This window comes from Rhea pennata, chromosome 31 (genome assembly GCF_028389875.1).
Source record: "Rhea pennata isolate bPtePen1 chromosome 31, bPtePen1.pri, whole genome shotgun sequence".
Classification (NCBI taxonomy): Eukaryota; Metazoa; Chordata; class Aves; order Rheiformes; family Rheidae; genus Rhea; species Rhea pennata.
This window is the reverse complement of record NC_084693.1, coordinates 2,554,279-2,570,356: the sequence shown is the minus strand read 5'-3', so window position 1 is coordinate 2,570,356 and position 16,078 is coordinate 2,554,279. Positions and strand designations below refer to the sequence as shown.

At 58.3% G+C, this 16,078-nt stretch overlaps 1 protein-coding gene across 5 annotated transcripts in view; it reads right to left on the bottom strand.

Annotated features, from left to right (window-relative positions):
- Window positions 1–208: 208 nt before the first annotated feature.
- The window catches only part of ZNF687 (zinc finger protein 687), a 30,582-nt gene continuing 14,712 nt past the window's right edge, over window positions 209–16,078 (bottom strand). For 2 of the 5 annotated variants that reach the window (XM_062597564.1, XM_062597562.1), the window contains 9 exons: window positions 15,715–15,914; window positions 10,571–12,831; window positions 7,398–7,576; window positions 6,376–6,552; window positions 4,973–5,135; window positions 4,152–4,454; window positions 3,659–3,771; window positions 3,113–3,254; window positions 209–2,490 (listed from right to left, as the gene is read on the bottom strand). In XM_062597564.1, the coding sequence (XP_062453548.1) occupies window positions 2,017–2,490; window positions 3,113–3,254; window positions 3,659–3,771; window positions 4,152–4,454; window positions 4,973–5,135; window positions 6,376–6,552; window positions 7,398–7,576; window positions 10,571–12,831; window positions 15,715–15,914 (4,012 nt within the window). In that variant the 3' untranslated portion in view covers window positions 209–2,016. Of the gene's footprint in view, window positions 2,491–3,112; window positions 3,255–3,658; window positions 3,772–4,151; window positions 4,455–4,972; window positions 5,136–6,375; window positions 6,553–7,397; window positions 7,577–10,570; window positions 12,832–14,817; window positions 14,899–15,714; window positions 15,915–16,078 lie in introns of those variants that run through there. The other 3 variants (XM_062597565.1, XM_062597567.1, XM_062597566.1) reach the window with 2 other exon arrangements.

The window sequence follows — 16,078 nt, the reverse complement described above, 5'->3', positions numbered from 1 at the left end:
TTTGGGGGGGGGGGGGGGGGGGGCCTGACTGCCCCCAGGAGCAGCAGGACCCCCCCCCCCAACTCCCTCTTTCTTTTTTTCCTTTTCCCTCTTTTTCAGAGCATCCCCCCCCCCCATCCCCTTCCACCTCCGTTTGTGCCTCGCAGCTGAACCCCCCCCCCCCCAACAGCCGGGGAGGGGGCAGGGGGAAGGACCCCCCCCCCCGCCCCACCACGAAAAACAAGCGCGATGCAGCGAACCGTCGCCCCAGCCCTAAGGGGAAAGAAAGTGTGTGTGGGGGAGGGAAAAAATTAAAAAACAAAACCCAAATCACAACAGTAGGTTTTTTTTTTCTTTTTTTTTTTTTTTCTTCTTTTTTGTCACCTTTAGTGTATGTTACAACTTTACACAGCGTGTTAGAGGTTATTCACAAGGAGATCAGGAGCCCAAAGTTAAGTTACTGAAATAATTACTCACACAAACACCCTACCCCAAGCACAGGCGCTAAACAAACAAAACGAGTAGAAAGTTTCTTTTCTGGCTGTTTTTCTGTTTTTTTCTTTTTTTTTTTTTCCTCCTTTCCCAACCCTGGTGGTGGGGGAACCGGCAGCGAGAGCCCCGCTGCGGGCCGGGCACGCTCTTGCACGCGCGCGTGCACGGAGGCCACGGCGAGGCCGGAGCCCGCGGGTGCCATCGGGGCCGGCCCGAGGAAGAGGAGCAGCGAATGAGGCCGAGTCCTTCCGCAGGCGAAGCCCCCGCCACCCCCGCGAGCGGGGAGGAAGCGGCGGCGGCGGCGGCTGACGCCGTTTCGCCCTCTGGAAAAGCCGCCCGAGATCTCGCCGTCAGCGGTTCGGTCCGCGACTCGTCGCAGCTCTGCCGGAGGCGGCCGCGCTCGCAGCGATCTCGTCGCCGGCTTCTTCCGTTCGCCCGGCGCCGACCGAGCCCGGCGCCGTGCGCGGGGCTGGCGCCGGCCTCCCCGGGCGCCAAGCGAGGCCCGGGCCGGCGCCAGGGCTGTCTCAGGTCAGCGCAGGCGGCAGGGAGAGCGGCCTCGCGCGTCCGGCCGTCCGCGGGAGCTGGGCCGCGAGGGCGGCGCGTCTCTCTCCCTCTCGCCGCAAAGCCAGGGACTAACCGTGAGTTTTCTCGCCGCAGCTCCCAGCAACATACAAACTAAGCAACAGTAAAAAGGTAAAGAAAGAAGAAACCAAAACAAAATTGAAACAAAAACGGCGGTGGATCTTGCTGCGACGCTACTGTCAGCACAGAAGTCTCAGTCCTGGGATGGAGACGTCTCTTCCCGCGGCGCCCCCAGGCCCTGCCCTGCTCGAGAGCTCCGGGAAAGGAGCTGCAAAGCCCGGCGGCCGCCACCGCCTCGGCAGGATTCCCAGCAGAGTGAAACGCAGTCGGGGCCGATTCCCAGGACACGGGAGACGCTCCCGGAGAAAGAGCGGACTCGGGAAGCGACCTGCCAAGCAGCAGCGCGAAGTCCGGCCGACGCAGGAGCCAGGACTGGAAGAGCCCGTGACTTGCGGTTACAAAGAGCGGCCCAGGGCTGGGAGGTTTCCTTCTCCCGTCCTCGTGCCCCGGTGAGAGGTCTCCTTCCCTGCCGGCAAGACGCGAGCGGCTGCGGGGCAGGCCGAGTCCCCGCGTGACGGCAGGGCAGTGGACAAAGCGTCTGCCTCCGTGTTTCGTCTCCCCGAGGGCAGGGCAGCAAGTCTGGGCTCTGTCTGCTGTACGATAAGGCAGCCAAAATCTCACGTTCGCCCTGCTCGTGCTCGCAGAACAGGGCGGCCTGAGCACCGGGTTTAGCAGAGGTGCCAGCCAAGCAGATCCAGTGAGCCGGGCACGCGGAGTCAGACCAGGTGGCATAAGCCAGGCTCTCATCTCTCTCTTCACGGCTACTTTACGTGGCCCCATCTCAAAACGTAGCCCAGGAGGAGGCAGGGAGGAAGGGGGAGCCCAGGCGGGCGCCGGCAGCCTCGGCTGCAAAGAGCTCTGTGCTGATTATATACACGTCTCGTTCCCCCTTCTGCCGGGGCTCTAGTTCTCGGGGCTCGCGTTCTGCCTGGCGCGGATGAAGGCCATGCCGTGGGTGCGGAAGTGCGTTTTGAGGTTGAGCTGACTGTCGAAGCACCGGCCGCACACCTTGCAGGAAAGCTTGCCGTCAGCCGTGTGCTGGGCGCCTCCTTCGAGGGGGCTCCGGGGCCCCGGCTCCTCCGTCTCGCCCGCTCCCTTCTTCTTCTTGTGGGTGATGAAGCGGTGGCGGTTGAGGGAGACCTGGGAGGTGAAGCAGAGCCCGCACTCCCGGCACTGGTGGGAGCTCTCGTCAGTCCGGTGCTGGGGGATGTGTTCCTGGAAGTCGGCCGAGCTGCTGGCGAGGTAGCCGCACTTGCGGCATCGGAACGGGGCCTTGCGGTCGCCCTTGGGGTTTTTGGAGGGAGGGGTGGTGCTGTCGGGCTCCTCACTGCAGGAGTCACCCTCGTCGGAGGACAGCTTCCGCTTCCGGCTGGACACCTACGGAAAAGGATGGGAAAAGCTTTAACCAGGCGTTGATTTGAGCAGCTCCTGGCATCCCGGGGTGGCAGAACCCCGAGCTGCTCAGGAGTCTCCCCACACGCTCCTAGAGATGGTCTTTGCTCCGATAAAGGCTGAACGGGGCGACTCCCCGGGTCTCGGCCAGCCCCGAGGGCTGTGGGCCCCTCGGCCAAGGGTCTCCCGCAAGCTGCCTTTGACTTGCTGTCTGTTGTCCTTCGCGTCAGGCCCTTTGCCCCTCGCGGCCTGGGGACAGCTCTGGGGCCACCCCGAGAAAACGATGCAATTTTTGCATCTTGGTCCAGCATACAGCAAGATTGGTCCAGCCAAATTCAACTCCAGCCACCCTCCCTCGCTGCATCGGCAGGGACAGGCGGGAGCTAAGCAAGTTATGCCTGGATGGGGCCTGTACCCATCCAGCAGGTGCTGGGCCTCACAGCAGGAGGGAGTTGCCAGGCCCGGACACTGCATGATATGTGGAGGCAACAGCAAACCCGGCTCAGGGCTCGCAGGGATGTTTTCAACTCCGCCTGAAACCTCCGCAAGGCTCCAGCCTGCGCAGATCTCCCTCGTGGGCGCCCTGAGCGACCCGAGAGGCTCGTACCTGTGTGGTGCCAGTCCCTATCCGGGCGATAACAACCTCCTGGCTCTTCGTCTGGTCGGTCACCTTGATCCCGTGTCGCACCTGGATGTGTTTCTCCAGGATAAGCCGGCTGCTGAAGGTCCGTTTGCCTTCTGTGCAGTACCTGCAGCGCCAGAGTGGCAAGGCGGTGAAGCGATGCTCCGCGAGGCGGCGAGCCAAGCCCCAGGCCTGCTCCAGCCAGCATGGTCATGGAGCCCTGGCTCCCCTAGGGAAGTTGGCTCTGGCATCCTAAGCCCCTAATTCCCTGTTCTAACTACAAGTGCGCTCATCCATCCCCCCCTACAGGACAGCAAACCCTTCTTCCTGACGCCTCCCTTCCCTCCTGCTTCCAAGACACTAGTTAAATCCCTCCTCACAGAGAGGACTCAGGTGTTCTGCCCTCCCCATCATGCTTCAACCATCTACAGCTTTATCCTCCTCCCAGCAGCCTGGTTGAGGGAAAGCAAAGTCACCCCTAATAAACAAGACCCCCCTTTCCCAGCCAAACCCAGAAGGTGGTGTGGGTACCGGCAGGGATAAACACGCTTGATCCCTTCGTGGTTCACTCGCACGTGTCTTCGGAGGCTTGGTGCAGAGCAGAACGAACGCTCGCACAGGCGGCACGGGAACTTCTTCACCGACTGCAAGAAACAAAGAGGCAGGTGGTCAGGTGGGTACCGCACAAGCAGCCAAGAGGCCAGGGAACAGGGCTTTCCACTAGAGCGGAGAGAAAGGACATGGAAATTTCAGCACAGCCTCAGATTTCCTCTCCTCGACGAGTATCTGCCTTTGTCGTTCACCAGAACGGGTAACGTCCCTGCTCCCCCATAGCCCAAAACCTCAATACGCCGGCAGGCCCCAAAGTTCATAGCTGGGGAGAATAATGTCCAGACCGAGGCAGACTATGCTCCCACCCCAGCACACAGGCATCCTGCCCTGCTGCTCTGTGCCATAAATATTCCCTTCCCACATTCCCGAGAGTTTGGCAGAACTGGAGGTGTCACTCCAGCCTTCTCTTCACCTTGCCGTGATCCTTCTTCATGTGAGAGACGTATTCATCGCGCTCCGGGAACCAGGAGTGGCAAACGCCGCACGTCCACCCGCTGCCCTTGGACTTGCTCACGGTGTCCGTCTTGCGCTGGAAGCGGCTTCGCTTCGTCTTGCGCAGCTCCGGGGAGCTGGGGGGCTCGTCCTCCTCCGTGGAGGATGACGACTCTTCCGAAATCTTGGACACAGGGGTTTCAACAGGCTCCTGCTTCGGAGTGAGCAGGACAGCTGCTTTCTTTGCCAGATCTTCCTTGGGCTTCTGGGGCTGATGAGTGTTCTGGAAAGTGAAGACAAGAGCGTGGGCAGTTAACTGGGGCTGGGACTTCCCGGCTCAGGGTCTGCCCATCCCCAGGCCTTAGTCACGCAGAGAGACTCCCATTCCCTTGGCCTTTGAGATATGGGTGTGGAGGTGACAAGGGGATTGGATCTTAGCATCTAAGTGCCTTAAGCAGAGCTCAGGGCCCTGTTGTATCAGTGATGAGTCATAATCTAGACTCAGAAATATCCCTGGTAACGGGATGCTCCCACAGGGCACGTTACAGACTCCAGTTTGATCCCTCAAGCCCCACTCAGTCACAGAGGCGGGAGGGTGGATCCCCGAGCGCCACAGGGCTCCGACTCCAGCAGGAGTCAAGGCAGAGACAACAGCACAATCTCCTCCGTTCAGCCCTGACAGTTAGGGGCTGAGAGACTCCCCACAAGCCCAAGCTGTTGAGTTCATCAGGGGTGAAACAGGGCACTAAGAGGGACCAGCAGGTTGTGCGAAAAAAGCACTGAGTTTGGCCGCAGCATTACCTTGAGGTGCTCCAGCATGGTGCGTTTCTGAGCAAAGAGCAGTGGGCAGTCCGGACACTTGAAGACGCTGACCCGCTGGTTGAGCAGATGCTGGTCGAAGTGGGAGGAGAGCAGGGGCTTGTGGGTGAACACTGTGTCACACATGGCACACTTGTAAATCATCCTGCGGGAGGAGGGAAGAAAAAACACAACCGTCAGCACAGGCCACGTTTGAAACAAGAAACGCTTGGAGGAACCCCTTTGGCAGCCCTGGGCACAGTCTGATCCCTGCCAAGCAAGGGGAAGGTACAAAGGAGACGGATGCGGCTCTTACACCGGTGCTGAGCACTCCCTTCGACTTCCCACCCACCCACCTGCTTTGCTCCCAGGTCACAGAATCACAGAATGGTTGAGGTTGGAAGGGACCTCCAGACACCATCTAGTCCAAACCCCTGCTCAAGAAGGGTCACCTGCAGCAGCACATTGCCCAGGATTGTGTCCAGATGGCTGCTGAATAGCTCCAAGGAAGGAGACTCCACAACCTCGCTGGGCAACCTGTTCCAGTGTTCTGCCACTCTCACAGTAGAGAAGTTTTTCCCCATATTCAGGTGGAACTTCCCGTGATTCAGTTTGTTCCTGTTGCCTCTTGCCCTAGTGCTGGGCACCACTGAAGAGTCTGGCCCCATCCTCTCAACACCCTCCCTTCAGGTACTTATCCACACTGATCAGATCCCCCCTCAGTCTTCTCTTCTCCAGGCTGAAGAGGCCCAGCTCTCGCAGCCGTTCCTCATAAGGGAGATCCTCCAGTCCTTTAATTATCTTTGTAGCCCTACACTGGACTCGCTCCAGTAGCTCCATGTCTCTCTTGCACTGGGGAGCCCAGAACTGGACACAGTACTGCAGATGTGGCCTCACCAGGGCTGAGCAGAGAGGTACAACCTCCCTCAACCTGCTGGCAATGCGCTTCCTAATGCACCCCAAGAGACCATTGATCTTCCTGGCCACAAGGGCACACTGCTGGCTCATGGTCAGCTTGTCGTCCACCAGGACCCCCAGGTCCTTCTCCACAGAGCTGCTTTCCAGCAGGTCAGCTGCCAGCCTATACTGGTGCATAGAGTCATTCCTCCCCAGGTACAGGGCTCTGCACTTGCCTTCGCTGAACTTCACGAGGTTCCGTTCTGCCCATTTCTCCAGCCTATCGAGGTCCCCCTGAATGGCACCACAGCCCTCTGGTGTATCAGTCACTCCTTCCAGCTCGGTATCATCAGCAAACTAGCTGAGGGCGCACTGCATCCCTTCATCCATGTCACTGATGGGTAAGCTGAACAAGACCGGACCCAGTACTGACCCCTGCGGGACACTGCTATCTAAAAGCCTCCAATCAGACCTTCTCCAGCAGCTCATGGAGGGCATGGACTACTTACTTGGATTGCTGGTTGCTGAAGCCAGGGTGCTGCGTGTAGACGTGCGCGTGGGCACTGGGGGCTGACTTGAATGCCATGGGGCAGATGGGGCACTTGTGAAACACCTCGCAGTGGGAGGTCTGGATGTGAGACTTGATGGAGTTTACGCCGCCGAACACCACAGCGCAGCTGGGACACCTGGAGACGAAGAAGAGCATGAGCCAAGACCATGGGGGCAGAACAGCGCCGGGGAACTCGCCCTCCGCCAGCGGCTCACTGAGCGATTACGTTCCTGCCGGGCTATGTGCTGGCGCAGCCCCGGCAGAGTTCAGAGCAGCTACCGAGTCACCGGTAAATGCCCGGCTGGAATTCCCCGCATTTGCCGATGAAAAAACGCGCGAAGTCGGGTGCTGCTCTTTCCAGCCTGCTGCTTTTTGCTGCCCCTTTCCCGGCTGCAGCTCTGGCCTTTAGTGTCCACGTCACCGCCAGCAGTGCAAGCCACTGCCTAAGTGCTAACGGCAAAGAGCAGCAGGGCATGAGGGCCTCGTCCATTGCAGGGGTCAGGACTTGGGGGACACCTGGGGCAGGACAGGGGGGGCACAGGACTTGTGAAGAGTCTCTGCCCCCACAGATGCATGATCCAAACCACTTCTGGGCTTTGGGGGACTCCAGTCTGGAGCAACCAGTCCTGCCCATTGCTGGTGGAGCCAGGGCCAAAGCAGCTCATCAGGAGAAGACTGTAGGGGGTCTGATGCTGCCACCCATAGCTGAGTTCAAATTAGTGGCCAGGAGGCCCCAGCAGTAGGAAAATTCCTCAAGAATTAAAGGGGATAGAGCCAGAAAAGAGGGGTAAAATGGAAAATTCATTCTCAACTCTGCACGCAACACAACCGAGGAGAAGGAATGTGGATCGCTGCCTCTTCTGCCAAATCTCCAACACGGGAGCCCGCATCAGACCTGGACCCCCTACCCTTTTCTCTCGGGCTTCTGTCCTGGTTCCCTCTGCCTCAGGCAGGACCCAAATCCAGGCTGCAGCGTCCTACCTGTAGCCTACTCGCCGGGAGAAGTGCAGGCAAGCCTCCTTCAGGTGGGTCTCGAAGTTCGCTAGCAGGAAGTTCCCGCCGCACTCGGGGCAGACGTGGGGAGGCCGGTTCTTGTGCATCCGCTGATGGGCGTTGAAGCTGCAGCGGTTGGACATGATCATGGGACACGTTGTACAAACCTGGGGGTAGGAAAGGCATCGAGAGTTACAGCCTGGCACACGCCTGTGCTTGCAGAGGGCTTTTTTTTTTAGCCTTTTCCAAGGCTGGGACACCGAACAGGCAGGCTAACCTACAACGCTCCAAACGGCCCGAATCCACCTGCCTCCGAGGCGATGGGGGAAGGCTCAGGCCACGCTCGGGGGGTGGCCCTGGGCACGGGCCGTTCACCTGCAGGGCACGTTTTAGGAGATAGCTGCTTGCACGAGCTTGCACGGTGATTGCTGGGGCATTTTGCACGCAGACAAGGTGCCTTTTCCAGGCTTTCCGGCACAGCTGGATCCCAGGTGCTGCGCTGCTAAGGTCAGCCAGGGACAGGCCGCTCCGCAAGGGAGTTTTAGCGGAGGGAGCAGGGACTTACTCCAACCAACTTCCCCCAAAACCTTTCAAAACTCCTTCCAGCTCCGCGTGAGATAGGACACAGACACGAAGATGTCGAGAAGCTGAAGACGAGGGCTCGAACGGGAGCCGCGTCGACAGACTCGAGCAATAACCAGAGCGAAGGTGGGGCCGGCGAGGAAGGGAGCAGGTCTATAAAGGCGGCGAGACTTTTACAGCTGGGGACAAAGGCTGAGCCAGCGGGAGCAGCCAGCTGGTGCCGACGCGGGCGCCAGAGGACGGACACGGGAAAGGCCGCGCTTGAATCCCGCGGCGGCCTTTGGGGCCGAGCACGGATCCTGCAGCACAGGGAGGCGCGGAGGTGGCCTAGGAGCTACCAAGGAGCCAGGGCCAGAAGGGAAAAGCGGCCTGCGAGGTGCCGAGCCACCTTCGGAGACTTGCGTTCATCGTTCACGATGCCCACAGCTCCCTGCAACACCGCCCCGCGCTTGGAAACCACCTAAAACCACAGCAGGGGCGGCATAAAAACAGGCTAGAGCCGGGCGCTGCACGCGGCAGGGTGTCCAACGCAAGCCCCTGCCATCTCTCCCCCGCCAAGTCTTATCAAACCTCGGGTTCAAAGTGCTGCCAAGAGAGGCCCAAGGGCGATTCTGGCAGCGAGCGACAGCAGGAAGCGAGGGATCGGACAAGGCCCGGCAGCTAACGTCAGCCAGAGAGCGCAGGAGGCAGCAGCAGGCACGGGGCGACGCTCGGGGAAGGGAGAACGTCCAAACGGCGGCCGAAGCCGAGGAAGGGGCCGGCTGCAGGGGTACGGAGGCATTTCAGGTCTCCGTAGACGCCAAGAGGGAATGGAAGAGGAGCAGAGGGACGATAAGGGCATATGGCTACAGCATCAGGCAACCTCCGCCGCGGGCCCAGACCCCCCCGGGCACGACGACGGGGCAGAGCCCGGCGCCGGAGGGAGGCGGCCGCGACGGGCCGCTCCAGGGCGCTCGGCTTCTGACGCAGGGCAAGCGCCGTTTACAGCTCCCGGCTTCAGACAGCAGCTACGCGAGCGGAGACACGAGCGCCTTTTCCCCCAGCGCCAGTCTCCTCTTCCTCCCCTCTCGCTGCTCCTGCCGCAGACCTGGCTGGAGCCAGCGCTCCAGGCGGGACGGTCAGAGCGAAGGCCCCGCCGCGCATCGCTCCGCTACGTCCCGCGAACCCGCCAGCCCTCAGCTTTGCGGCTCGAATCCACCGCCAGCCCCGACGGTGGGACAGGGGACGCGCACAAGAGAGCCTCTCGCATTAAGAGGACGCTTGTCGTGAGCTGGTGACACCTTAAACCGCCTCAGTCGCCTGCAGACGGGACACAAGGTTCAGGCGGTAACTTCCCCCAGGCTGGTTCCTCCAAGGGGGCTGCGGATCATGTCAGACGGTGCAGGATTTGGCCACGGTTTGGGTCTCAGAGAGACTATCCTAGTTTACCAGCACTCCTTTCAGGGGATCTGGGGGAGGGAGCTTCAGCTGGGTCACAGAAATGCCTTTTGCCTGACTGTTTCATCTGCTAACGCTGTCCCACATCTCCCGAGGCACAGAAAGCTGGGGACAATCCATATAAGCATGTGAATCTCCGTGCTCTCGGTGACCTTCAAACAGAAAGCAGCCCTCCTCTGTAACAGCAGGCCCGTAATATCTGCATTTGAACGGCGTCCTGGCTATAGCAGCGCTTCAAAGTAAACAGAGTTACCAGGAAACAGCAAATTCCTGCTATGCAAAGGAAGCTGGGGGTCGGGAATGTTACCTTGCCTTTTGTCTGCTGGGAAAGACAAATGGGGTGCTGTCATGCCTACACGGGACAAGAGGGCTCCTCTGCGGATCCCAAGTTTCTCTCCTTGCCTTTTAAAGGTCACCTCTCTCCAGCATTAATCCCGTTAAGTTTGCTGGATGCCGCCTACCCAAACAAACCAGGACGTGTTGGCAGCAGCAGGAAGCCCGCGAGGTTTCAAGGCTGGCTCTCGAAGAGGGAGAAAAAAACACAGGTTTCACAGTGTCTCCGGACTCCATTTGTGCCGCCAGCTCACGGAAGAGGAAGCGGCGCCCACGGCTCTGACCCGGCTCCGCGCGGCCTCCTGCCTCCCTCCTCCCCACCGCTCCGCCCGCGAGGCACCTGCCGGCCACCACCTCCATCCCGACGCCTCCTCGGCCCGCACTGAACGGATTCATGTTTTCCTCCTTGCAAGATTTTTCGTTGCTTAGCTCGCGTTTGGAGAGTCCTCCGCTGCTGTCCCGCAGTGCCCAGGGCCCGTTTCTCGTGGATTTAATGTTTTTTAACTTCCCATCGCCCTCCCACAACGGGCACGTAGCCCCTGCCACAAACAGTCGTGGGGCTGCCACTCTTTGCGGCGGTTTCCAGCCCCAAACCAGCTCTGCCAAGGAGGTTTCCTGCAAGGCAGGCCGGAAAACACCTAAAAGTGGAAGGGATATGCCCCAAGGGTGGCCCAGGGAAGCCCCACGACAGCCAGGAGCAGATTCTCCTGGTACCAACCCCATCTCCCTCACCACCGGCTCACGCTACCTATTGCGGAGCCACGTGTCAGCAAGCCGAGAGAGGAGCCTGGCCCAGGCCACCTACGTACCGTGCTGCTGGTTGTTCCCGTGGTCACTGCCTGCTGGAAATGCGCAGCCAGCCCGGCTTTGTCTTTGCATTGCTCTTTGCACTCCAGGCACCGGAAGCAGCTATAGTTGGTTTGCTCCGAGCTGTTGCTCAGAGGCAAGATGGGGAGGTCTTGAGCCCCGTTGGCCGCGGCCAAGGCGTCCTGAGCCACGCCGGCCACCTTGCTAGCGGGGAAGGAGGTCACCGAGACCAGGGGGGTGATGTCCGGCTGTCCGATCATTTGATCCAAAGCGATAGGCCTCATGACCAGGTGGGAGCACTGCATCACCAGGCCTTTGTCCTTGTGCTCTCGGGCGTGCAGGAGCAAACTACACTTGTTGAAGAAGACGAGGCGTTTGGTGCAGTGGTTGCAGGTTACCTCGATGCGCATGCTACGCCGGTCGTAGTGGCGAGCTAAGCTCTTCTCCAGGGCAAAGGAGTCCCCACACTCCAGGCAGCGGTAACCAAACGGAGGCAGCGTGAGGCTCGCATCAGCCGGAGGATTCAGGTTGGGTTTGTATGTCGGCAAGAGGTTTTTACTGTTGAGAATCTTGTTGAAAGCCTCCACAAGGCTGGACTGGCTCCTGGAAATGACCGTGCCTGCAATGGTTGGAGAAGGCTTCTGTGGCTGCACCATCACCACTGTGGTGCCGTTGACTTTTTGGTTCGCTGTGGTGGTGATGGTGGTGGTCTGCGTCACCGTGCTGATGTTGGTCCTGGTGTCAGCTTTGGGCAGGGTCTGCGGCACCAGATTAATGATGTTCTTGGCCACGGCTTTACCCGTCTTGGTCGGCAGCACCACAGATTTTTGCTGAGCCACGCTGGCAGCGATCAGCATGGCGCTGCTAGCATTCTGGATGGTGGAGACTGGCAGGACGGTGCCTTTGATCTTCGTGCCATTGCCAAGTTGAACGCTGACGATTTTTGGCCCCTCGATGGTTTTCAAGGGGCTGGAGAGCTCTAATTTCTCCTTGGGCATATCCAGCCCAATTCCGTCTTCTTTCTCTGCTGCAGCGGCATAGCCAACACCCTCAAGGGAGGTCTCTTGAGAGCTCTGCTCAGTTGGCCCCTTGGTGGAGCCTGGCTCTGAATCCGAGGAGACCCTGGTCACCGTCCTGGTGATGCTGCCGCAAGACGTCTTGATGGTTTTAATCCGCACTTTTAGGGGCCGTGAGGAATTGGAAGAAGGGGAATCATTATTGTCATCTTCCTCCTCCTCCTCCTCTTCCTCAGCACTGGACATACTCTGCGGACTTCCCATTGACTTCTCCAGAGCTTCCTGCTCTTCTTTAAGGGGGATGTCCAGCTGCTTCGGAGAAGTGGGGAGCCTGGGGCTTTGCATGCCTGGCGAGGAAGGCTTGAAGAACGGCTCGCGGGGGCTAGTGGGTGAGTGTTTCACTTCAGGAAGGTTGCTGGTGCTGCTGTCAAGGTTTGGGTCAGGCCAGGACGCGATGGGAGAATCGTCCACAGAGTAACGTACGGTGACCGATTTCAGGTGCTCCAAGGGACTGCCGCCCAAGGCCGCAGCCAGGCCCTTTGGGCTGGCTTCACGGCCCACATCTTCCGAGTCAGACTCCTCTTTCTTGATGCAGGGAACTGTAGTAGGGGAGTTGTTTGTACCCCCTGGCTGGCTGGTTTCGAAGGGCTGCGGGAAAGCTGGGGGCAGGCTCTCTACACTGTCTCCCATGGGTTCTTTGCAGTCCAGTGATGGGGTGGGAGATGGGGAGAGGGAGGGCACCGAGAGGGATTTGTCTTTTGGCTTACACTCCCGGGGTCTGTCAATCAGGTTGGCAGTGTTGTCTTCATTGGGATCGGGGCTAAAATGGGAGAAGATATCCAGGGGCTTGGGGCCTTTTTCTTTTACCCAGCACTCCCCATTGGAGGATGCCACAGCTTCCACAGACCTGGAGGTGGGGGACCTGGGCATCTCAGTGGCCCCAAAGCCATTCTGGAGCAAGCGGGGCCCAATGACGTGCCCATCTTTACTGCGTCCATCCAAGGCATCGAGCTGCTCAGGGCAGACAGTGTTCTTCACGATCACGCTGACAGCAGTGATGTCTGTGTGGGGGAGGACGTGGTCAGGGGCTCCGGGCTCCCCGGGGACCTGCTTGATGTGAGCGTCAGCTTCCTCGTGGCTGGAATGAATGGCCTCATTCGTGTCGATGTCCGGAATATCGAAAGCTGCCAGAAGGTCATCAAAATCTGGAGTTTTCATGTCACCCATGGTGGGGAATATGGAAGAGCCTGCAGCAAAACAAAGAGAACGGTTAGCACCGAGACATCGGGATCAGATGAAGCTGTCGTAGCACCCACATGTTGTAAACCCGCTCACACACTCTCTCAAGTGCCACAACCTCGCTACAGCCCTCTGCCCCTGCCTGGAGGGAACCAACATAGCTGAGCTCACGAGCCCACGGCAGAGGCAAGGATAGGAACCTGGTTCTTCCAAGCTCTGTATTAGCCTCAAAATCCCCACACCTCCTTCCTTTGAACTCCAGCTTGGTTCCCTTGGGGCAAATCGCAATCCTCCCCTGCCGTTTTTGTTTTGTTTGTTTGCCTATCACCATTTCATCTCCAGCCAGGCCAGCAGAAAGTTCAAAAGGATCCCAGCGCCCTGGGAGAGCAGTCTGAAACCAGGGGACGCAGCTCGGCAAGGACAGCGTTACCCCAAGGCCAGAGCAATCGGCTACGTAAATACGACATGGGGAAGGGCCACCTGGGGAACAGCTCGGCAGCAAAGGATTGGCGAGTTGCAATGAATCACCGAGTCGCAACCAGACAGCCGGAGAAAGAACACGTCTCGCTAGGGGAACACGCGGTCAGGGGCATCCACCACGCAGGCATCGTCCTTCCCCTCCGCGCCAGCGAAGCTTTCCCAAGGCCAACTGGTCTGTGCAGCGCGGAGCAGGCCCTGGAAGGAGGATACCGCTCACACGGGCAGAGTAACAAGAAGACAACATGGCCTGAGAGTAAAGGATGAAGAAACGGGGTCTGATATGCTAGGCAAGGCTGAGGGGAGACGCGGCACCAAGCTTCAAAATATACCAACGGATGCAGCAAAGACGAAGGGAATAACGTTCCTCCCGTCACTGCAGGCTGGGCAAGAAATCCCAGGATTATGCTGCAGCCAGGGAGTGTGGGTTAGACAGCAGGAAAGACTCTTAATTTCTAAGGATAATCAGGCAATGGATTCAGCTGGCCAGGAGGATGGGGGATGTTCTGCATGCTGGAGAGCAGTTGGACGTGTATCAGCCAAAGGGGGAGCGGACCCAACCAGCCTCTTGGGGCTGGTTTTCGGGAGTACGCTGCCCTCAGGGCAGATAGGGAAGTTTTCAGCCGTTAACATGGAAAATGGATGGTTACTCATAACTATCGATTAGCAAAAGAAAAGAAACCTTCATCTCAAAGGCTTTAAGAGCCAGCCAGCAGAAGGAAGGACAGACAGCAAGCAGCACCCAAGCAGCACCCAATGAAGGGTCACATCCAGACCCTCTGGCAGTCACAGCCATAGGGGATACAGCAGAACTGACCACATGGGATGGGTGAGGAAGACACGCATTGCCTCATACGGATAAAGCAGCTTTTTGGCGAAGGGATGGGTTCCTTCCTGGGGAGCCCAATTCAGTCAAAACAAAACCCACCAACTTTGATGGAAAAGTTCAGCCTGTGTGTTCAGCACCTGCGACTTACAGCCCTGCATAGTCCTGGAAAGCCTCGATTTTGCCACGATTTATGCCAAAAAGAAGTCACTGAAGCCTGCCAAACCACCAAGAGGCAAAAAACCTGCAGCTTTTGTCTCGGTAGATCAGCCAAAGCGTCCTAATGGGCTGATGGCACATGAGAGGCACCTTCAGCTGTCAGACCTTCAGACCGTATCATCTGTCACCTTGTACCGCTGGTGGCTGTGCAAGGAGTAGTCGCGAGTCCCTGCTGCCGGACCCCGCAGCCGGCTTCAGCGCCAGAAACACACTGCTGCCACCTAGGAAGCTGCTGCTATATTATATACTCATTTAATCAAGATTTAATAATCAGCTAATCCCTGCCTCCGTTTGCAGGAGGTGGGACGGATGGATGGATGCACAGCGGCATCTTGATGTTTGCCAAATGGACAGCAGCACTAACGAAGCTGGTTTCCTGATGACCTCTCGTGTCTAATGAAAGATGAAGGTTGACTGCAGCCTCCCCCTTGCAGCAAGAGCATCTCTCTCCAAACACCCACGTCCGCGTTACCTGTAAGAGCACCTTGTATCTTAGAGGCCGCAGCACGATCACCCTTGCTCCTACACAAGGCAGCGCGCTTCGTTCAGCGTCTAGGGCCCTTTACGTCTGCTCGACCGCGATGCTGAACAGAAGGTGATGCTCCAACGACCTGCTGGCTACAGAGAGGCTTCTGCTGATGGCTGCAGTCCGGCAGCACGCAGCTCCTCTCCGCGGGAGAGAGCACGGCGGCGCGGGCCAGGAAAGCATTCCTCACATTCCCACGCCTGCGCCGCTCCGGGGAAGGAAGAGGGTCACGTCCTTGCGAGAGCTCCTCTTAACCTCCGCGGCCACCTCCGTTTTGGAGACCCCCGTGATGCGCGTGGTGGGCTGGACGCTCTCTCATTTCCAAGAGCTCCATCCGCCGGCTCACCTTCACTTGCATCTGAAGCAAGAACTACCTCGTGGCACACCAAAACCAGGGGGACACCACCCTCCCGAAACGCCAGAACCCGGCATCCTGACCGGCCACCCAGACAACTTCAGCCACAGCTGTATCAGCACGCCTTCGAACGCTGGATGTTAAAAGATTTTAGACACCGAGGGCGCCAACCAGCTCAGATCGCCTTCACATAACATTTCTTTCCTTATTAAAACCTGTGCAATTAATTGCAAGTCTCCAAATCAGCTTTCATCCACGCTCTAACAACAGTAGCTGGCAACAAAGTAGTCTGGAGGCCAAACTAGGTTAAGAAACAGTCTTGGGACTATGCGCACACTGTTTGGTTGGTCTTTTTCCTATCTGCCAAACCCCCTCATACCTCCAATTCAGCTATTCTTGGGCTTAAGCAGGGCTGAAAGGACGATGGTGGTTTTCCCGACAGACAGCTTAGTAAGGAGGCTTAGTCTAGCTTTATTTTTAACTCTCACCATAGGTCACTCCAAGGGGATCTCCACTGGCTGCAGCGTGGGGGTCTGCGGGCCACCAAGGAATCTGCCCCTCCACAGAGACACTCGTATTTAAAATGCTAAGTGGCTTTTCTGCTGGCATCACTCCTCCAACCAGCACCTCTCGATATCTCGCTCCAGCAACGGATTCGGCGAAGCCGACTTCAAGAAATCTGAACCACCTTATTAAAAAAATATACATATATATATATATATCCGTGCAGCTCCAGAGTGAGAAAACCAGTTTTCTCCTCTAGCCGATGCAGCGATCTCGGAAGAGAGATGCCACCAGTGTAAAGGACCAGAAGGAAAAGCACCAGGCTTCAAAATACTGGGGGGAGGGGGG